Consider the following 20932-nt stretch of genomic DNA (forward strand, 5'->3'; position numbering starts at 1 on the left):
CTCCTGGGAGGCACGTGACCTGCCTTTTCCCTTCCCCGCCCTCCCTCAACCATCTGTCACTGGGACTACCCGCTGCTATTGGCTACGGAGGCTCGCCCCGCCTCTAGGGGGAGGCACCCCAGGCGCTCTCCTCCTCCCGGCCCGTCACCTGCTGCAGCGGGTCCGTTCCGGGTTGGTGGCGGGTGGAGGCCGAGGGCATGAGGCGCACTCCGATTGGCCAGCTCACGCCGCCTGGCGCGTCGGGATTGGCCGGGCTCGGCCCGCGGGGGCGTGGCGGCGGCGGCGGCGCGTGGGGGCTGTTAAAGGGCCCGCGGCGCGGCTGAGCGCTGTCGCCGTGCACCATGGCCTACCAGGGCTTCGCGCAGGAGTACCTGGGCATGCCGGCCGTGACGCGGGCCTACACCACCGCCTGCGTGCTCACCACCGCCGCCGTGGTGAGGGCGCGCGGGGTCCCTGCGGGGGGAGGCTGTGGCGGGGAGGTCAGGGTCCCTGAGGGGGTGCTGTGGTGGGGGAGCCAGGGGGCTGGCGGAGGGCGGTGGGTGCCCGGCAGCGGGTGGCAGCTGCTCTGCCTGTCTCTCACAGCAGCTGGAGCTCATCACCCCCTTCCAGCTGTACTTCAACCCCGACCTCATCTTCAGGAAGTTCCAGGTGAGGCCTTGCCCGGGGTTCAGGGCCCCTCTTGCCCCTTCCCAGCGAGGGGTGGGTGCAACAGGCTGGGCCCTGGGTGTCCCCCTCCCCAGGGTGGTCAGGGGGTGCTGTGTGATCCCAAGGGGCTTCTTTCCACTACTCCAACCTTCTCTGATTGGCGGGAGCTGGGTCACCAACACGGTGTCCCCTCTTGTCACAGATGCCTGGATGGAGGTAGCTTCTTCCAGCCTTTCCCTGCCCTACGCCATTCTGGCATTTCCTTTTTTCCTTGACTCCAAACCTGTCTCTTCCTCTTCTGTGACACTGAGACGTTTGCCCAGCTGACGTCAGGCTGGGTGGGGAGGGCTTTGTTAACAGTGATTTACTTTGGCTCTGGGTGCTGAATCGTGGCTGTATCACCCCTTCTAGAAAAGTAGAGGAGTATTCCCCACGCCTGGAAGGGCAAGACACTCTGATGTGGGCAATGGAGGGAGGTCCCACGTGAAGGTGGTGCAGCTGTCTGGTGTCCTGGGGTAGTTCTGAGCGGACAGGTGCATGACCGGGCATCCCCAGTGGATAGGGTGCTGGGCTGCTGTACATGTGATGGGGAGAGACCTGTCTGTCCACCTCCTTTTCTCTCTCCTCTCTCTTCTCTTTCAGATATGGAGGCTGATCACCAACTTCCTCTTTTTTGGGCCCCTGGGATTCAGTTTCTTTTTCAACATGATATTTCTGTATCCTTTGGTCTCAGTGAAACTCTCTGCTCCCTTTTTGGCTTAGATGCGATTCCCCCCGTCCATCTTCCTCCCCAGGCTGACATGTCTTGGCAGCAGTCTAGGGCTGTGGATTCTTCCCTTGCCTCTTTTGGTCTGAATTGAAGCCCTTCCCCTGACAACTGTGGGCACCTCCTGCGCCTCCACCTCTGCTTGCTGCAGGGCAGCCCCTGCCAAAAGGCTGAAGAAGCTGGCAGTGCCGCTGCGGCTCATGCTGGAGAGCGGTGCCCGTTCCTGGGCTGAGCTCTGGCTGGAGCACAGCGCATGCCTCTTTCTTTCCCTGGGGTCAGTGGTATGAGGTGAAGTTTGCACTGCTCTGCTCTGGGGCTTGGACACCTGGCTGACAGCTTCCTGTGATGAAATAGCTTGCAGCTGGCTTATTCCCCGTAAAGACGTGCTGTGGGGACACAGGGTGGCCAGCTGTTAATTTCCTATACTGCAACCCCCCCCTTCTCTCCTGCTCTCAGGTACAGGTACTGCCGCATGCTAGAAGAAGGCTCCTTCCGTGGAAGGACGGCTGACTTTGTCTTCATGTTCCTCTTTGGAGGGTTTCTCATGACAGTATCCTTTTGAGTTGGCTGAGGTGTCTTCTGAGATGCTGTAGATAGTGGGGGGCTTGTCTCCTGGCGCTCTGTATCCCGGCTGTTTTGTGTGGTCTGTAGCAAGTACCTGCCTGCTGACCAGGACAGCTGGCTTGTGGACCTTGGTGCCATGGGGCAGAGCGCCTTGTTGTGCCCCAGGCCTGCCAGGCTCATGCCCTGAGGCTTGGGAGAGCTCTGCTGAGCATGTGGAGGGGCAACTTCTGGCTGTATGGCACAGCTTGTGCTCCTCGTCTTGCCCACCCTTGTCTCCTGGCCTGTGCCTCACCCAGTATGCTTAGAGTGGAAGCAAAATACAGAAAAAGCTGCCTGTACTTGAGTTGGTGTCTGCAGAAGTGCTGATGTGCCTGGCAAGGGGATGGGCTGCCTGATCCCAGAAGGGGACGTGTGGCACTGTGCTTGGGAAGCTCAGCCTGAGAGGAAGCCTGTTGTTACGCTCTGAGAAACCACCCAGCTGCAGCAGGGCAACCGTGTCCGAGCTCTGGTGGGTGGAGCGCACTGCAGCGCTGCCACGATTGGCATGAGGCTGGCTCAGAAAACCAAGCTGCAGCTGAAGGGAAGAACAGGGAGCCGTAAGAACAAGGAGTGGAGTGCCCACATACTGTCTGCCGTCAGCACGTCGGGCAGCGTGAGCCCAGCACTCCGTCCTTGCAACCTGTCAGTGGGTGGAGATACTGTCACACATCTTAAGAAGTTCTTTTATTGTAGGACAAAATGGTCTGATGGGGAGAAATATCTCCCTCCCAAGCATAAAACCTTTTCTGAATGGCTTATGCAGATGGCTCAGAGCACTGCTCTCCACGCAGAGCTCTGCATGAAGCTATGTGAACTCTCGTGATGTCGGCCATCCTCGGGTGTTTGGCTAGTCAGTGTCCAGGTGGCCACAGCAGCCATGCGCGTGGCCATAGGTGGATTTGGAGTCCAACTACAACAAGGGCAGGGGAATTTTTTGCCTCTGGCTGTCTCCTTGTGTTCTTTTCCTTGTGTGGAGAAGGGGGCTGTGAATTGCAAGAGCCATCTCGCTGCTGAAATTCTTCTGTAGAAGGCAGATACTGGATGTGAGCTCGTCGTCACTATGTGCCACATGGCCCAAGTGCTGTAAGAATGTGAAGGCCCTTCTCTGAAGGTCACTTTTGATGGTCACTTTGTAGAGGTGACTATATGAGCTCCCTGGTCTCTGGTGGTTGTAGACAGCAGCTTAAGGAGTGAGCAACCTGTATGTGCCACTTCAGAGTGTGTTGTTCTGGGGTGGCAGAGAGGGAAATGTGGTGTGCGGGGCAGTGGGGTCAGTACATCTCAGTCAGCCCAGGAAAGGTTTGGTGGCATGGGCGACGTCTTTTACGCTGTGATCAGCTGCCTCTAGTTCTGGGTTTCCCAGGCACAAGGAACTTTGTGCTGCCTGAAGGTGGTACCCTGCCTGGAGGAGGGTGAGTTTTTCCTTGACTCGGTAGTTCCTAGCTATTTGGACTCTTTGCCAGCCTGTTTTTCCTGGGCCAGGCTTTCACCATCATGCTGGTGTACGTGTGGAGTCGCAGGAACCCTTATATCCGCATGAACTTCTTTGGGCTTCTTAACTTCCAGGCTCCCTTCTTGCCCTGGGTCCTGATGGGATTCTCTCTGCTCCTGGGCAACTCCATCATCATTGACTTACTGGGTATGTCAAAGCTGGTGGTGCTGGGAATGAGGGCACTTTGCAGCCTCAGCGCTCTCTGTTCTTATAGAGGCTACTGGGGCACTAGCACCGTCTCTTGGTTTCATCTTATTTAAGGTGGTGGGTTTCCTAAAGCGAGCTGGCTGAGGTTGCTGGGTGGCCTTGTGCCGGAGCTCTTGCTTGTGACCTGCATTTTGCTGTGTCTTCCCCAGGGACAGAAGTTGGGTGTGGTGAGCTCTGCCTGACACTTGTGCTGTGTCTCGTCTCCTGGGTGCCTGGTGCTGCCTTCAGGCTGACAGGCTCCCTGCCTGCTTGTGTGCCAGTCGCAGCAAAGAGCCTGGCCCTCTGGCACTGCAGCACAGTGCTCTGGTGGGAGCTGGGGCACGGGTACACGGCTGAGGGATTCTTGGAGCTTCATCCTGCTTAAGCTCCCAGCAGCTCTGGTTCAGCTGGCGAAGGAGTCACAGCTGGGCCTGACCTTGGTGACATCTCTTCCCAGGGATTGCAGTGGGTCACATCTATTATTTCTTGGAAGATGTTTTCCCCAACCAGCCTGGAGGAAAGAAGTTGCTGTTAACCCCCAGCTTCCTGTAAGTAAAGCTGATTCTTTCTGGGCTTTGCTGTCTTGCTTCCCAACCTGGGTCACTTTGATGGCAAACTGTGATCTGTGACAGCATGGGGTGACCATAGGACACAACTGCTTGTTGATAGCACCTCAGCTCGACAGCTTATGCCTCTGCTGCAGAAAGCAGTGGCACTTTGCACATTATATACATATGTACACATATATACCTATGCACATTATATACATATGTACCAAAGCAGTTGCTGGTACCTTAAGCTTTGCTAGTTGAACTGGAGTGTTCTCACTGCTTGTGAAAATGCTAGATGCACGTAGGATTTTTTCTGACGTATTTCTGTAGTTTAAGAAAGCAGAATGTGTTCCTCATGCTGAGGATCAAAACTGACCTAGAGATCAAAGCAGCAGGTACTGTCATCGTTACATACTGAGCTGAGCAAAAGAACCGTTGGTGTTGGTGCAATAGGCAGGTGGCTGTGGCACAGCCAAGCCCTGTGAAAGGCTAGGATGTTCCTAGGAGGGCTGGGGGTTTGGTCCTCAGCTCACTTTCCTAACCTGCCTGCTTGGTGGGATGGGCATGTCCCTTGCCAGGAAGATGGTATTTGACACACCTGAAGAGGATCCCAACTATAACCCTCTCCCTGAGGATCGTCCAGAAAACCAACCTAGAGACCAAGACCAGAACCAGCAGCAGCATCCAGAGTAACACAGGGGACTTCTCCATGTGGACAGATTCCTCTCTTCCGGCTGGACTTACGCTGTGACCCAGAGATCCTACTGGAATAACACCAGTTGCCATTCCAATGTGTAATGTTTCACTGTATGGGTAACCCATCTTCCCCTTGTACCAAGTGGTTCCACAGAGCTTTGTGCGTAGGAACCGATGAATGCTCACAGAGGTGTTCTAGGGACAGGAACTGGAAGTTGTGATGGCTCCTCAGTTACCCAGTGGGGAATAAGTATCAAATGGGGTGTTAAACCAGTTACTCCTTCTCTTGCTGTTAATGATGTGCTGTGTGCCAGGCACTCTTGCCCTCTGTATGAAGACTAATGCTCCTGGCTCTCACTGTTGTGAGACCTCTTCATGGGCTTTCAATGAAGTAGTACTCGCAACTCTACCATGGTAGAACGCAAGTCAGCCTCTTCCTTTCCTCTAAGTCAGTCCCCCACTCCTTTTTTGGTTGTTGTTTCCAAAGAGTCTTTACATTAAAGTCTTTATTTTTCAGTGTGTGTCCATTTCTGCCAGGGGTGGAGGCAGCAATTCACCAGGACTTTGCTCAAAACTGCCAGGCTGCTTGCTTGGGCTTTCTTTTTTGGTGGGCAAAACAAAGTTCAGGCTAGCGAGAAGATGTCCTTCCCTTCTTCTGTCAGCGTAAGAAGGGGGGGTGTGTGTCTACTTGGAGAAAGGGGTGCCTGGGAAAGGACAGGGGACAGAGCTGGACACTTGATCCAGGCGGTGACTGGAAGTAGCACTTTACAGTAGTAATAAAGGCTGTCTGCACATGCAGTGTAATTCCAATCTTGTTGATTTTTTTTTAGTTCTGAAACTTAAACATCTGAATTTTAGGGGAAAACTAAACAAAGCTAGTCCCTACTGTGAACAGCTGTACTAAATGGATTCGATCATTCCTGCTAATGCAGGACACACCTGTGCTTGTCCCAGATCTTGAAGCCTTTGCAGTAAATCTGCAAACACTGTATCTTAGGATAGCTCATTTGGTAACGTTGCTCTCTGCTCAGCTGGACAAGCTTGCAAACCACCACAAAATACTAAGAGAAATGTGAGTAATGAGCATTCAGTTAAGAATGATATAGAAGCCTTGTAGCAAAGGAAGATTGAACCACAGCCCCCCCACTCCCACCTCCTCTGTGGGCTTCCCATGAAAACACCGTTTTTTTTATGAAAAATCAGACTTCATTTGAACAAGCTATTTTGCTGCACTTATGTTTCCCTCTAGGAAGAGGATGAAAGGACTGTACAGATGGTAATCTTGTTCTAGAAAACAGTGGTACTACGGGCTAAGCAGCCTCAGACTCAACAGGTACTTGCCATGTGCTTTGCTCATGACCTAATCACACAGAGCTGGTGTTGCAATTCCTGGAAAGAGTTTGTCTTTAAAGTCTGCAGATGTTCTGTTTTAAATTGCTTCTGAGATGGGACTTTGAAATGCAAAAGCTGGGCTAGGGTAACTAGATTAACCTAAGGAGTTGTGATCATAGAGTAAGAAAGCTGCTCCTAGCTGTTCCTTAGTAGTCCTAGTACACGGAGAAAGCTGGCTGAAGTTCTCATCTTTCTGGGACTTGGCCCCCTGGACTGTCCTGCCTCGCCCCTGGCTGCTTGGAAGGACAATCCCTGCAGCCTCTCTGGGGCTTGAGAAGCAGAGGGAGGTAGTTGTAAACCCGCTACAGACGCTGCAGTCCTTGTGTGTCCATACCTTGTTGTGAACTTTAGGATTAGGTAACCACAAGCTTCACGGCAATTAAAAAATTGCACCACAAGTGCTAGTTTAAGGCTACAGCAGTTTCATGCTTGTTTTGGTCAAATTCCCTGAAGAGGCTGCTTGCAGAAGTACCGGATCATAACACAGAGAGGCTGAAGTGGTCTCAGAAGAGTTGGAATTGTTATGTCCATGAGGCAAAATACGTGTTCTACATGGGAGGCTAAGAAGCAGCAGGAGTCCCAGGTTTTGTCTCACTTGCTGGAATAACCTTTCAGCCTCTCCAATATGGAATAATGGATGGAGTACCACTCTGCCACAGGAGCCTAGGATAAGACTGCAATATTATTGCTAAATTGAAGTTTTTGGTTTCTGCAGACTAACATCTGGAAAAAGTTCCCTCCCACCCAGGAATCAGAACTGGCTCTGCTATTACTCAAGTCTAAACATGATAAATTAAGGCTGGAAAGTGTTTTTTGACTGTGCTAGCAGTGTGGGTGGATCAGCAAGGATCGTAAAACCTATTGGCTTTATCATAAAGGCCTGAACATAAGTGTCAGGCTGCCAGCAAAATCTGCCCCGTTTGCAACACTCATCAGTTCTGGCAGTGAATGGTAGGAACTCTATCAAAGAGCTGGTGTACCTCAACAGCAAGGTAGATTCTAATTAGCTTTTTAAGCAAGCTTGAATTTTTTTAATCTCACTTCAATGGATTTTCTGTTTTTAAACTCCCCAGGGAAAGACAGGTTGTTTCTAGGGTTGCAAAATTCTGACACTGCCGTGTTAAAGGTATTTAAGACACCCACTTTGCTTCGGGTGCTCTGTGCACTGTAACTGGCAGCTACGTGGGCTGACAGTGACCACAGCAAAGCCACTCACTGAAGAGAAGCTGCAGCCTCAGTGATTGCAGGCTTCTACTTTTGTACCAGTTCAGAGACTTAGATGTTTTCAGATGCAGTCTTCACAGAAAAAAGGGTTCACCACGCACCAGGTTGACATCTGATGGAAATGAACGTTAAGCTTGTGACTTCAGTTAAACTGTTCTACCCTTGCCAAGCCAGCTGAATACCTCACTGAGTTCATTACAGATTGCACTAAGTGTGGTAACAGAGCAGTCCTTTAGAGAGTTGTTTGCTTCTTCTAGGTTTAAAGGTTTCAGGCTGTTTTATCTGTTGAAGTAAAGCACTCAGCTTCCACCATGCTTCAGGAAAACTGAATTCATGTGAGGGTTCAGCATTATACCCAAAAGCATTAATATTAGGCCCCAGGACTGCTCAGTTACCAGAATAGCACAAAACATGGCAAGATTCACTATTCATTCAAACTTACTGAACTCAACCTAAGCAGTATGCATTCCTTTTATTTAAAAAGTTGTCCTAATAGTGCGTGTTGCACCTATACAAAAGAATCTTTACACTGTCCACACACAGGTATATAAGGGCTCCAACAGCTGCCACAGGTCTCAGCTAGATCACGTGCTAACGCAGCGTTCTTGGTACGTTGCATTTAGGTGGAGGGGATGGGGGCAGAAGTCAGCAGTACTGGGAACTCTTGGCAAGTGGAATGTGTGTCCCCTTCAGGGACAGAAAGACCCCTGCCAATCCTAGATCCATTTGGGGAGAAGAATAGGGATAAAGTCTGTAGGAAGAGCACCAGTGTCACAACAGGAAGATTACCAGGCTGGAGCAGTATTGGCCAAACGTCTCATGCGCCTAGGAGAGAGAGAAAGAGGTACATTAAGTGCTGTGTTACAGTCATGTGAAGCCTTATTAAAACCCACGCTTTTGGGTCAGTTGCCACAGCTTTGAGAACTCTGTAGACAAGTTTAGTGCATAAACAGACTTCCTTGGTCACCTGAGAGTGCCTCTGTTGATAAGGCCAAGACACTATTTTCAGTAACAGGTTTTAGGACACTTTTGCTCATTAACTTGGATTGAACCCCTCACTATTGAAAACTATTCAGACAGCCATAGCTGAGGAGCAAAATAATTATGAATCTGTTAATCAGCAGTAAAATAAAATCCTGGGAAAGAGCTGAGCCAGCATATTTACTGTTCCCACAATGTAACTTTTAGAGAGATTCTAGCAGTGCGTTTGTATCTGCCAGAAGCGTTTTCACCCAGCAGGAGCAAGTGCTCTTGACTGCTTCTAGAACACTGCTCAGTGGGTCTCTCTGGCGGGCAGAGCTCCCCCTGGAATCACAACAGTGCTCCCACGCTGGCAAACAGGTCAGCATCAGTCAGGCTGGAGCTGGGAGCTTGCCCATTCCTACATCAAACAGCACTTCACCCTACATAAAAGGAAGCCTTGTGGCAGGATTCTAGGTAGCATGACAGTGCATGAAACTCCTGCCTTCCTATAGAAACAATCCCCCTGCCCAAGCACACAGCCCAGGGAAAAAAGGCAAAAAAAAACCAAAAACAAAAACAAAAAAACCAGGAAACTTTGCTTCAAGCAGGAGATGGTTAAAGTAGAGATTTAAATGTTTGTGGAGCAAGGTGATAACAGTTTAATATCCTGAAGCTAAAGGGATATGAGTTTCTGTTGTGGTGTGCGAGTTTGAAATCCAGCCAGTTGGCTCTCAGCAGAGAAGACAAACATCAAAGCTTTTAACTTCTGTCTTAGACACAGGCCAGAATGAGAACTGTCTGAACGAGTGGCAGCACCTTGTATTTCTGTCCTGGTCTCTGATCTTCTTCTCCATCTCGGCATCTGTGAGGGTTTCCAGAAGAGGGCACCACTGGTCAGCATCCCCCGTGTTGCGAATAGCAATTTCCACAGTCGGCAAAGGGTTCTCGCTGCAAGGCAGGGCAGAAGGCAACAAAGCACCATTCGTCAGTGGTCCCAGAGCACTCCTCGGGTTACCAGTTCAGATGGTAGACACAAGGGCAACAGAGCATCATTTACAGTGTTTCAGGCTTAAGCATTCATTCTTAGCCCCAGCTTAGTACAGTCTGGTTCCCAGATGCACACGAGGGGCTGATGGTTACAATCTTGTGGAGCCTGAAGTTTCTGGGAGACCCAACTACAACTATCTCCTTTCACCACCGGAGAGGGGTTTGTCAAAGCAACTGTGGCTGATGCAGTTCTCTCCCGCAAAGACTGTTAGACAGCGTTCAAACCCAATAAGCACAGGCAAAGTTCACACCAGTTTATTAGTGCTGGGAGCACTTCTCCCTGAGGAGCGGCTGAGCGGGGACTGCTAACAGGGCTCTTTGTCCAGCTTTGCCGTTCTGCAACTCTGACTTCCTAGCTGTAGTTTGCCTACCACACCTCGGACAGCTCTTCCCTGGCAAAAGTCTGGCTTCCTGGGAGGCTGATGGGATGGGAGCCTGATAGTAGAACAAGCATTGTTCTCCCAGTTGCCATGGAAAGGGTAGTCTTCTAGGACCTGCTGTTGCAACCAGAGGCTGTGGCTACTCCCTGCACAAGCCATGAAACATGAGGCTCTGTCCCAGATCACAAGATCTGCTCCTCAGAGATCTCTCTGTGCTGACCAGCTGTATTATCACATGCACAAAAATATTTACTGCTTCACTAGCCACTTTTCAGTAAAAGTCAACAGGAACTGACCAGGAGTAGCTTCCCAAATATTGACAGTGGAGCTGGAAGCCCAGCATAAATACAGAGGAGCCTCAGAATGTAAATGTTTGCTTTGAATTCTAGAAAGCGGCTCAGCCTGAGTTGCACGAGGCTCCGGCAGGTGTGCACACGCATCCGGCCCCCTCCCCGGGGACATGCCTCCATGCACGTGATTTCAGCGCTCATGGGCAGCCCGCTCATTCCCCCAGGAAGGAATTCAAATGCTAATCGCCATGGGAACAGACGTCTGCATCAAAGCTATTAATCTCGAATAACAAGTCACCAAAGTAATGCTACAATGAAAAATTAATCCAGGGCCTTTGGTGTCTGATCCTGGGAGGAAGCTTTAGTCAAATCTACTTCCAGTATTGCTGACATCCACTAAGGAACACTCAAAACCAGGAATTTCATCTTAGCCCCAGACTGCTACACAATCCAGACTAAATGCTAGATCTTAACTGGCTTTTTCGACTTGATTGCATGGTCTCTATCTCATTTACCATGCTTAACACTGAGCACCCACTAGAATTAAATGGGGGTTGGAAAGCCAGCCTCATGCGCGTACCTTAATTGCAAGCCAACTCAGATACCACACTTCTATAGCATAGAATCAGAGATAAACTGAAAAAAAACCCCTCCCTCATCTCCTAACCTCCAAAGTAAGACAGCTCCCCCTCCCCTGTTATTTTTTGGTCAAGAGGACAGTGCTGCTGGCAGAAGGACTGAAATGCACTGTCAGCTGCCGGATTCCCAGTGGAGCAAGACACTCCCTCTGCTAGGGAGGCCTCTGGCAGTAGTGTCACCAGCATGCCAACAGAGCAGGGCAACGTCTTTGGAAAGGCTAACTCCTCAGGCACGTGGGTTTGGTGTGTGAACAAACTCGTGCCATCATTCAGGTCTTGAAGGCAAAACTCTGGCTATGAAGTGCTGCGTGCTGCCACTAGAAACACTCAGTATTGAGGTGCGAAACATCGTAGCACATCATCCCCCTGAAAATCCCATAAGCATCAGCTACCTGTCTGCTTCCAGTGGGCTTTCGGGCTCTCCTTGTTTTGCACAGAGCAGGCCAGCCGAAAGAACTGCCCTGGCTTTCATCAACTAGGAGACAGTTTCACCTCTCCCTCAGATGATTAAGAGGCACATGACTTCTCAAACGCCCAGTCCCTCGAGATGTTAAGGTTCTTTTGATACATCTAAAGCAGACCCTTTCCTTACATCAGTGGAATGACTTTGGAGCAGCCACCACTTCTGTGGTTTGGGAATTCAGGAACTAACCAACCACAGAACCCAAATATCATTAATCACTGTAAGGTTTCAAAAGTACTCCTTTGCTGGAAGAAAAAAGGGAAGAGGAGGACATGTTTGTACTGTGACACAAAACGAGGTTTAAATTAGATGGTTTTTCCCTCCCTGAACAGCTCATGTCTACGTACTTTGTTCTGTTGGGGTTCCCTTCCTAGTTTTTGATTCTCCCGCTCGCAATATTGCCACAGTCTAAAGGCGACCTGAAATCTACCTGTTTGAACTACCCCTAAAAGGAAGGAGTCTTTAGTAACCACGGCCAGATATATGTTTTTAGAGAGGATAGCGTGAAGTTGGCATTAGTATGATACATCTGAGAGTGCCTGAGCAGCACTGACTAAAACTTTATTTGCTGCAAGTTACAGAACTGATAGGAAGCAAAAGGAGAAATGAACTCCCCTTGCAACAGTTAACATGTACACAGATCAATTTAACTCCGATATCTGCAATATAGAGAAGCACAGGAAGGAGGGAGAACATTTAGTGTCCACTAAATGTGGACAAAGCCTGCCCCTGCTGCCCCAAGTGACAAGAGTTAGGAACAAATGCCCTGTGCATGGGAATGCTAAAGTTGTCAAAGTAAATTAACTGGGAAGGTAAATAAATTGTGAGTAGAAAAGAGGGCTTCCTGGCCAGCATGGTGTTAACAGGGCCACCTCTCTACTTCAAGGAGGATATGAAGAAGAAAGCTCAAACTCCTCAGAATACTCAGGCAACAAGGAGTCCTGCTAAACCTTCCAGAAATGAACTCGCTCCCTGCCATAGCTAGCTTAAACTGCAGAGAAAGTCTACTTCACATTGGCTCCAAGGTCTGCGTCTATCAGTGGGGACACTTTCATTCTCTGTTACCAGAAGCTACAACGCGGACAGTGCTAGCTCACTTCTGTCATGGTGATAATGCATCCAGCAGCAGGGAAGGAGAGGCAGTCCTACAGGTATCAGATTCCCATCTACCACCCTCCAAGTTCCCATCATTTCTCAGGAACGCACATCCACTGTGCTGTTGTTACAGTTCGATGCAGTCACATGCTGGATCTGCAAATATCAGTCAGCTGTCGTGGATGGAAAGGTAGAAGTCACCTCCCCACCTCCGTGAGGAGAAGGCACATCAGCGGGATGGACACACAATCTAACAGTTTCAGTAGAAGACTTTAATTCCCATGTGGTAGAGAGTCCCTTTCCATTTTCTAATATGAACCACCCTGGGGATCACTTCAGAACCAGGTAGTTGCTGCGGAAGATTTTCAGGATAAAAATAACCTCCAGAGGAAGCAGAGTGAGACTAGCGGAAGAGCAACAGGTCCAGAGCAGATCAGTGCCCATTTTCCACAGAAGATTGACCAGACAGGAAGCCTTCGGACAGAGGAGGAGGAAGGAGCAGAGCTCACGGCAGCAGCCAGCTGCCCCACAACCTCCAGCTCCCTCCTCGCTCACCCCCACAGCAACTACTCACTGCCCTCTCCCTGAGGCAGGACAGGGCTGGGCACGTTTCCCTTTGCTGCCCAGGTAGCTCATCCTGCTTCCCTGAACTGACCTCTACAAAACTGGTGTCATCAGTACCATTCCCTCACCTCTGCAAATGCATCACTTACTGAACTCTCAAACTTCCTCAACCATGACCTGAGGTCAAAAAGCCTCCCAGCCCACATTAAGGGATACTTACAGCCTGCAGACTCAGCAACATGCTGAGGATAACATCAGTACAGTAACCCACCACAGAATACTGCACAGCACAACTGGAAACGATTATCATTAGGAGACAAGTTACAAAGCTGACTAATCAAACCTGACACTGCTGCATTCCAGCTGTGAGAGGGGCCTATGATCAAGCCAACTTTAATGTCAGCCAGGGTAGAGAGCTACAGTTTCAATCAGTCTTAGTTCAAAACACCAAAGCTTGAGACAGTGGATGGCCCGAGTCAGGCAAAGCTGACAAAACAGAAATGTATCTGGGGCTCATCATTAGCATACGTTAGAAGAGGAGACCCAAGGTATTCAGTCACTGTTAATTATAACAGCCTTTCATTCTGCAGCAAAAGCTGACATTTCGTCAATATTTGGTCCTGAAATGTATTACAGCCAACAGGAAAAGATACTTGAGCACAAGCACAAAAAATTGTTAAGGACAGAATGGGTGCAAGCCATAAGGACCTATTTCACATTAAACTTTCCGCATCAGGTCAGCTGTTCTGAGATTCGTTGATGCCAACGCCCATGAAGTACAAACACACACCCATACTAGGAAGATGACAGTTCTGTACCTGAAGGCGTATGTCTTCTGATGCCAACTCAGCTGTCCCCGGATGCTGTAGGCAATAGTAGTGACAAACTCCCCACCCAGGCCAAGCTCTGAGCACAGCTTCAAGGCAAACTTCTCTGGTGAATTCTCCTTCTCCGACATGTCCCATTCAAACTGGTCTACAAGGGAAATGTTCCCTACGTGGATGTTTAGCTGGACACAAGGGAAGAAACAGGTCATTTGTTTCCATTCTCGCAATAGTTTGTTAAAGGTAATTTAACTGAGGAGGCAGAGGCTAGAGAAGAAGAGAGGTAACTCCTAGTTCACTGCATCTGCAGAGTTCCTTAACCAAATTCTTAATTCCAGTAGTGTGAAGACAACTCAGCTTTGCTCACCAAGGTTCAGTTCTTCCAAAAGGACTCAACAATGCTTTCACTGAACTTTTTCATCATCTCAGGGGCTGGCACATGAATGTTTAGCCATCTGCCACCTTGGTTCTGTTCTCAATACAAAGGACAAAATGCAATCTGGACACAGGACTGGAATTAAGAGCTCTTCGCTCTGAGGGAAGCCTTTGTACTCTTCCTCCCCCATAACCTAACCACAGAAACCCAAATGGTTCAGCTCTTGTTCTGCTGCCTTCCTGTATTACCTTAATAATAACTCGTTGGTCTGACTGATCTTCTAGGATACTGTCAGTTGGGTACGACTCGATCTGTTGTCGGATGGCAGAGGCAATAGCAGGGACAAAGGTCAGAGGATTCAAATCCAGGTCATCGCAAAGAATCTCAGAGAACATTTCTGGGGTCATTAGCTTTTCTGATACAGAACAAGAATGAACAGACACTGTTAACTTTCTTAGAAACCAATGTCTGCCACTTACAGAATACACAAAATTAATCCCGCAGCATGACAAAGGGAATCCCAAATGCATCACCTTTTGCTTTTAAAAGGGTGTTTTGTATCAGGTTTATAAGGACATGCACACTGACACAGGGACTTACAGCCTTCTTTACTTGCTCCATGGAGACAATGTAGCTATGTCTAATAATCCACATACATAAAGGAGCCATACACGTGAACTGTTTTGTATTTAAGCTACCTCAGCTAACAGAACAAGTCTCGGACTGCTGAGCTGATGAACTGGGTCAGGAGAATAGGCCAGTTAAACTCCTCATATGACATGTGTCCAGGAATGACTGCAACCCGTGCAAGTTGCAGAGCATTCACTAAGACACATGAGAGTTGAATACAGTCCAAAGTGGGAGAGCTTTAAACTTTCGTGTATATGGGGCAAAGACATGCACGCTCATGCTTGTTCTTTCTTCATATTTGGTAATGGATACAACTATATCTCTCCAGCCTCAGGAAATTCTCCTTCCTACATACCATTCATGTTCCACGTAAACGCATCTCTGAGTTTCTGCCCATCAATTTCCATATCGAGCCTGATTGGAACCAGAACCTCCGGCTGGGATGCATTCTCATGGATCACTGCTGGGTCATGGTCATCAAAGCTAATACAAAGAGCAACAACATGACACATCTGGCATCCATAGAGGGAAGGCAATGTTTGTTGGAAGCAATCCCCATAATCCAATTCCCCGATCAGTCTTTAGACAGACTCCTCAACGCAAGCTTACAGGCTATGGCAACCAATATCAGTTTATCACCTTTTACTGCATCTATTATAATACATTCCTGCAAATAAAACAAAGAAGCTTTCCAGGATTACGTTTTATGTTGGTTTCCTCAACTTTTATAATGGAAAATAAAACTTAGTCATGAGCCACAGCAGCATTTTCCATTGAATAAATTAGATCAAAGTTACTGGAATACGTCAGTGAGAGGCAGCCTGTCCTTCACAGAGAGGGTTAGCAGGCTCCTCAAATGACAACTGCTCAGCAAATCAGCAAAAAGAAGGAGGAACTCATCAGGAAAAGAATGAACCATTTTCCTGACAAAAGGAAAGCCTCCTCTCTGAGCCACGGCTGGCTGCTGTAAGGAAGAGCTTCAAGAGCTAAGAACCTCCAAATTACCGACCTGTAGTCTTTTGTCAGTTCGAGATGAATCACATTGTAACACATCAGCACTACCCTGGCAGTGCATCATATTGGTAACCGTTTCCACTTTTTGGAAGCAGGAAGCTGTCTTACCACAGAGGAAACGTCCTCTTCTTATCCCTGCCCATGCGATTTCTGTTAATTGTTGTTGAGCATGGCACTGCATCCAGGTGATGAGAGCTGTTGGGCAGGGTCGGCACCCACTGGTTGTTCCTCTTTGCCTTCTGTTCCCTGAAGAAGGAGACTGTATGTTAAACTGCAGACCCTGAGCGCCACTGCTACTGCTTAAGGAACAGTATAAGTTTAAGTCCTATTATGAGCTCCTGCTATTTTATTCTGGAACAATATTGTTCCACTGAGAACTCATGTTCCACACTAGCCTCTGGGAAGCCTATTCTCCAGCTCACAATTATTCATCAGATATGAATCCAGGTGGACCATTACAAATACTAGGTTCATATTTGGATTTTCTGTCTATACTTTATAAAGGGACTGTTGGAAAATGCGCTGTCTCCAGAAGGCACTATGTGCAAAGAGTGTGTTCTGCAAAACATCTGTTACAGCTGGAATGCAGTAATTGCAAAAAGAGCTGTATCATCAAACACATATGTTTTTCTTCCTGTTGTATATGGGCAGTAACCCAATCCTTACGCTCTGGAGATCTTCATTTGCCCAACACTGCAAACGACTGTTAGCACAGACTGGCAAGCACCCCCCTGCACAATGGCCTGGGTTTACGCAATTTCTTGTGCTTCCTGCCCGAGCTGACATCTTCCAAGCAGCTCCATTCTGATCTTGGCCCTCACCGACGCTGGTTACCTGAGGTAGGTGGGAGGTTCTGTGCTGATAGACACCGCCTTATACTTCTCATCGTTTCCATCCAAGATCTCTTCCACTTCAGAGGCCTTTAACAGTGTCACGCTAGTGGCTAATGTTGTATAGCCATGATCTATTACCAGGAAAGATGCCAATAATTAACATGGAAAAGTACTATATAGCAATGTAGCATTAATAGGCTGCATAGTGAAAAGCCCTCCCTGCCACCGCAGGAGGGACTAGAATAGGCTACCCAGTGGTATGAGTGTGTGCCCCAAAAATCCTTTGGGCTTCATTTATCTTCTTGTAGACATTTAATTTTCGAGAAAGGTTTTGACATGGCATTTTGTACACATGGGGTAAATGGAGATGACAAAACTTTCCACTGTCATTTCTGAGTTGCCAGAAGCCTCCACTCGCCCTCACACACCAGGATGCTCTGCTACTGGGGTAGATTACTTGCACTGGAGTGACCAGAAGCCCAGCCACAGTGCCTGGCACTAAAGAAATATAATCTGGTTTTGACATCCATCTAAACAGAAGGAATAAATGTGACAGGGGTGGAGCAGGGGTGGAATGTCTTAGTTAATACATGGCAACCCCCACAACAAAGCCTAGAGAAGAAATACAATTCTAAAGACAAAAGTAGGATGACACCTTGGGATGGTTGCATAGTGATAGAGCAAAGATTTGCAAAAGGCATCAGTATCTCTTTACCTTGTATAGCTGCCCTGTTTGTAGTCTCTTAAAATAGACTAAGAGTCAAGACACAGGGAGGGTTAGAATTACATGAGCTTCCATCAGGTACCACCACTGGATGAACCTCATTCTTCCAGGGTGCAACTTATTTATAGATTTTGATCATTTCTGTTGTGAAATTTACTTAAGATGGAAGTGAAGGCTACAAAAACAGCACTTCAGAAAAAAAAGTCTTTAAATCCTCATAATTATTAGGTAAACTTTAAATCTAACATGCTTTTACTTAAGGAGAGGAAGAAAAAAACAATTCTTTCCTACCCTGCGTTGCCCTTTGCAATCATATGGTTTAGCTCTGCGCACCTACATCTGCCAAAATAATGTAAAATCTCTTCCACAGCCTTCTGGGAGGAAAAGCCCAGAAAACAATAAATCCTCAGTGGACTTAAAGGTTGGAAATAAGAGGCAATGATCAACAGAAAAGCCCCCAGCTTGGGAAAGGGGGAGAAACCTCAGGACAGCTCTTGCTGAATTACAGAGACCATCTGCATTTGAGAGTCCCGCTAAGGTTCTGACAAAGAAGAGTTAAGCATGTGATCAGGATGCACAATTAGGGCGACCACAGGGAGAGATCAGAGGAAGAGGATTAGACATTAATATATATTGTAATAGCTCCAAAGGTCACAGTGGAGATTCTTCCTCAAGCACAGCTAAGAATAACACGCAGATAAGACTTACATCTTCTGGGACTGTGAGACCGCTGATTTTCTGTTGGGGGGGGGGGAAGAAGAAAAGAAAGCAACAGGTTAGCAGGATTCTTGGAGGAAGGAGACATAAGTCCAGAATGAACCATTTATTTTTATTATGCTTTAGTCTAAAGAGCGTACAACAAGTCATATTGCTAAGAAATTTAACTGCTTGTTATTAGTTTCCCACCAAAAATAATACCGAGACAGCTATATTCTCACTGTGGCAGTCACATCACACCACAACAAATTCTGGGAGGCATAAACATTCAGTCCCTGCAAGAAGCAAAGTTAAGCAAAGACGCACATTTTCGATGGGGCATCCTTGCAACATTCCTGCCTATTTGACAAGAGAGACAAAAATGCCCCTCTTGGTCTATAAAGTCTCTTCTGGAATATGGTATTGATTTTGAGATGTGGCTTTTGCTTTATGATGAATGCAGCCAACCCCAGGAAAGCCATGATGGATGTTTCAATTTTAGAACATTTTTGAGGAGCTGATGTTTGTTGCTAGGCTGAACCAGGAGCTACCAGTGCCAGCGCTGCAGAGTGCTCCATCACTGGGGCAATCTGAAGTGACTCACCCAGCCCTAAAGGTGCACAAGCTTCTGAATCGCCAGAGAGTTTTTCAAGGCAAAATTTCAGATTTCAGATAAACAGTACTGGGAATGTTTACCCATCTTCTCACCATGTGAAGAGGCCACTATCTTCTTCCTTTCTTCCACTGTGGCTAGTCGCCTCCAGAGCGAGGGATATCTCTTGTACAGGGAACCCCGAAACATACGCAAGTAGTTTCCCACCTACAAGAAAAGTGGAGACGTGGCCTGGTGTTCCAGTATGGCCTGGTATTCCATTTAAGAGATTTTTAGCAGAAGCTGAAACAAATTCAGCTCTCTGTAATGATAAGAGGGACCTCCTAAGAGGATTTTTTTGTTTGTTTTTCATGTTTTTCAGATAAGACTGACTGCACTGGGTTTAGCATCATATAGCACTGCAATTTTGGCGGCAATACAAAAACCAGAATTTTTATCAGCGCTTATTTCATTAGTCTGATACCAAAAAACTCCCATCCGTTGACAATAATCCATTTAATAGGAAAAAACTCCATTCATTTTCATGTATTTTTGAACAACCTAACCTTTCTTTACTTCAATTTCTGTTTCAATGCACAATGCTCAGCAGGAATTAAATCAAACCAGATACCCAGCTCTCCGACAGTTATCATTTCTACTTTGAACCTCTGTACCATCTAGACATTGCTCAAATACAGCAAATGCCCAGAGACTTGTATTTTGTTTCAAATCCTTTGAACATGTAAAATGTGATCGCTGCCAATAATCCTCTTTCAAATTTACTTACCATCTGTAAAGCAGTTCCGTTCTTCCTGGAACAAGATCCTCACCTGTGCTGAAGGCTACAGCAGGACTTGCTGAACAACAGAACTATTTCTAGACTCTGAAATCAAATTTTTAGACTGGTAGTACACTGGCAGACTGCCACACAATAAGGTTTTTATTCCTTGTTTGACAAGACTCATTTTGATCTTAACATCTATTTTCAGGTCATTTTTAATTGTATCTGTTGCTCTACAGGGCTCATCAAGAGACAGAAATTAATGGCAGATAAAAAAGGCAACCCTTTTTCCCCTTCCATGTGTGTGGTATGGCAATCTCGCAGATTAGCTGACAGCAGTTATTACAGTTCTTCTTTCAAACTTTACATTTCACATGAGAGAGCGAGGGGCCTTTAGTCCCTGCTCAACCTATACAGCTGGCAATTTAACTTATCCAATATTTCCTTTTTTTGCATCAAGGAAGGCTAAAACATTTTTTCCTCTTTCCAAGTATGATCATTTCCCTGGTGCTGAAGCACCAATGTTTCTTGCTTCAATAAGGTCGGTCTTCAGGGAGGCAGAACAGCCTCTCAGCATGAGAGAATATAGTGTCAGCATACACACTGGGGTGCTAAAATGCTGCACCCCGGCATTTGTTGGCAAGACTCATTTGCACAAGGCTGAGAAGCTGAGCTGGCTGATTTTGGTGGTGTTACTAAGCACAAAGGCCTAGGTGTGGGCTTGATTACCTCACGGCACATCAGATAATCCAAAATTCTGAAAAAGTGTGCTTTTCAGAAAGCACAAAAAATTCGTAAGTGGAGTATCAGGGAGCAGGGCCTCGAATGGAGGCCTCAGGCTGCGATCAGGTGAGGACCTGGTCTCCACATACTCGTGCGTGTCTCCAAGAGCCGCCCTTACTGGGAGCACTGGTCCCAGCACAGCTGAGGCTCTCGGGCAGATCTCGCAGAGCCCGGGCCCCCGCCGCCCCTGGCAGCGCCCCGCAAGCGGGGGCGCAGAGAGGACCCGCAGGGGCTGGAAGGCCGGTGTCCCCCACGACAGGGCTCCCCTCAGCCCCTTCCCCACCCTGAGCCCAGCCCCCCAACAGCTCCCCCAGCCCGGCCCGGCGCCCCGCTGCCCCCGCAGCCTCCCCCGGGCCCGGTTCCCGCCCGGGCCGTTGTGCGCGGGGCCGCACCTCGGAGCCGATCATGTAGAACTCGCCGTCCTCCTCCAGCTGGAACTTGACGGGCTTCTGCCCGAAGGTCTTGCTCAGCGCCATCATCATCATCGTGGCGGCGGGAGGGGGGCGGCGGGAGCGCCCGGCGTCCTGAGGGGGGCCCGGGGAGCCGGCGGCGGCAGCGAGGGGAGCGACAACGGGCGGCGCCGCGGCCTACTCCAGCCGCCGCTCCGCGCATGCGCCGGCGCGTCCCGCCCTCCCCCGGTGCCACCCCGCCGCCCGCGCGGCGCTCGCGGAGGGAGGGGCCCGC

General features: G+C 48.5%; 2 protein-coding genes across 5 annotated transcripts; one reads left to right on the forward strand and one right to left on the reverse strand.

Moving 5' to 3' along the window:
* Window positions 1-263: 263 nt before the first annotated feature.
* On the forward strand, window positions 264-5455 carry LOC142090286 (derlin-2-like). Of its 2 annotated transcripts, XM_075167929.1 has the most exons (7): window positions 264-434; window positions 583-648; window positions 1288-1361; window positions 1868-1961; window positions 3458-3653; window positions 4150-4240; window positions 4822-5455. In XM_075167929.1, the coding sequence occupies exons 1-7, from the start codon at window positions 342-344 to the stop codon at window positions 4934-4936; spliced, it is 729 nt and encodes a 242-aa protein (XP_075024030.1). In that variant the 5' UTR covers window positions 264-341; the 3' UTR covers window positions 4937-5455. The 2 variants fall into 2 exon arrangements, with proteins under 2 accessions (XP_075024030.1, XP_075024031.1); XM_075167930.1 differs by lacking the exon at window positions 583-648.
* A 2553-nt stretch (window positions 5456-8008) lies between these two features.
* SMARCB1 (SWI/SNF related BAF chromatin remodeling complex subunit B1) lies at window positions 8009-20868 on the reverse strand. Of its 3 annotated transcripts, XM_075167928.1 has the most exons (11): window positions 20641-20817; window positions 19472-19567; window positions 18801-18912; window positions 18105-18134; window positions 16674-16803; window positions 15948-16085; window positions 15181-15308; window positions 14444-14610; window positions 13814-14004; window positions 9335-9466; window positions 8009-8380 (listed from the first exon to the last, which is right to left on the reverse strand). In XM_075167928.1, the coding sequence occupies exons 2-11, from the start codon at window positions 19472-19474 to the stop codon at window positions 8341-8343; spliced, it is 1071 nt and encodes a 356-aa protein (XP_075024029.1). In that variant the 5' UTR covers window positions 19475-19567; window positions 20641-20817; the 3' UTR covers window positions 8009-8340. The 3 variants fall into 3 exon arrangements, with proteins under 3 accessions (XP_075024029.1, XP_075024027.1, XP_075024028.1); XM_075167926.1 differs by lacking the exon at window positions 19472-19567 and having other exon boundaries at window positions 20641-20868; XM_075167927.1 differs by lacking the exons at window positions 18105-18134; window positions 19472-19567 and having other exon boundaries at window positions 20641-20819.
* Window positions 20869-20932: the final 64 nt, after the last annotated feature.

Source organism: Calonectris borealis, chromosome 18 (genome assembly GCF_964195595.1).
Source record: "Calonectris borealis chromosome 18, bCalBor7.hap1.2, whole genome shotgun sequence".
NCBI lineage: Eukaryota > Metazoa > Chordata > Aves > Procellariiformes > Procellariidae > Calonectris > Calonectris borealis.

Bases quoted from the DNA above. Each gene is read 5' to 3' on its own strand.
- LOC142090286 (XM_075167929.1), top strand. From the start codon at position 342: ATGGCCTACCAGGGCTTCGCGCAGGAGTACCTGGGCATGCCGGCCGTG. The intron at 435-582 runs GTGAGGGCGCGC...TGTCTCTCACAG, and splicing joins TGCTCACCACCGCCGCCGTG to CAGCTGGAGCTCATCACCCC. The intron at 649-1,287 runs GTGAGGCCTTGC...CTTCTCTTTCAG, and splicing joins TCATCTTCAGGAAGTTCCAG to ATATGGAGGCTGATCACCAA.
- SMARCB1 (XM_075167926.1), bottom strand. From the start codon at position 20,733: ATGATGATGATGGCGCTGAGCAAGACCTTCGGGCAGAAGCCCGTCAAG. The intron at 18,135-18,800 runs GTGAGAAGATGG...CCCCCCCAACAG, and splicing joins GATAGTGGCCTCTTCACATG to AAAATCAGCGGTCTCACAGT. The intron at 14,005-14,443 runs GTAATACAGGAA...CCTTGTGTCCAG, and splicing joins ACCAACGAGTTATTATTAAG to CTAAACATCCACGTAGGGAA.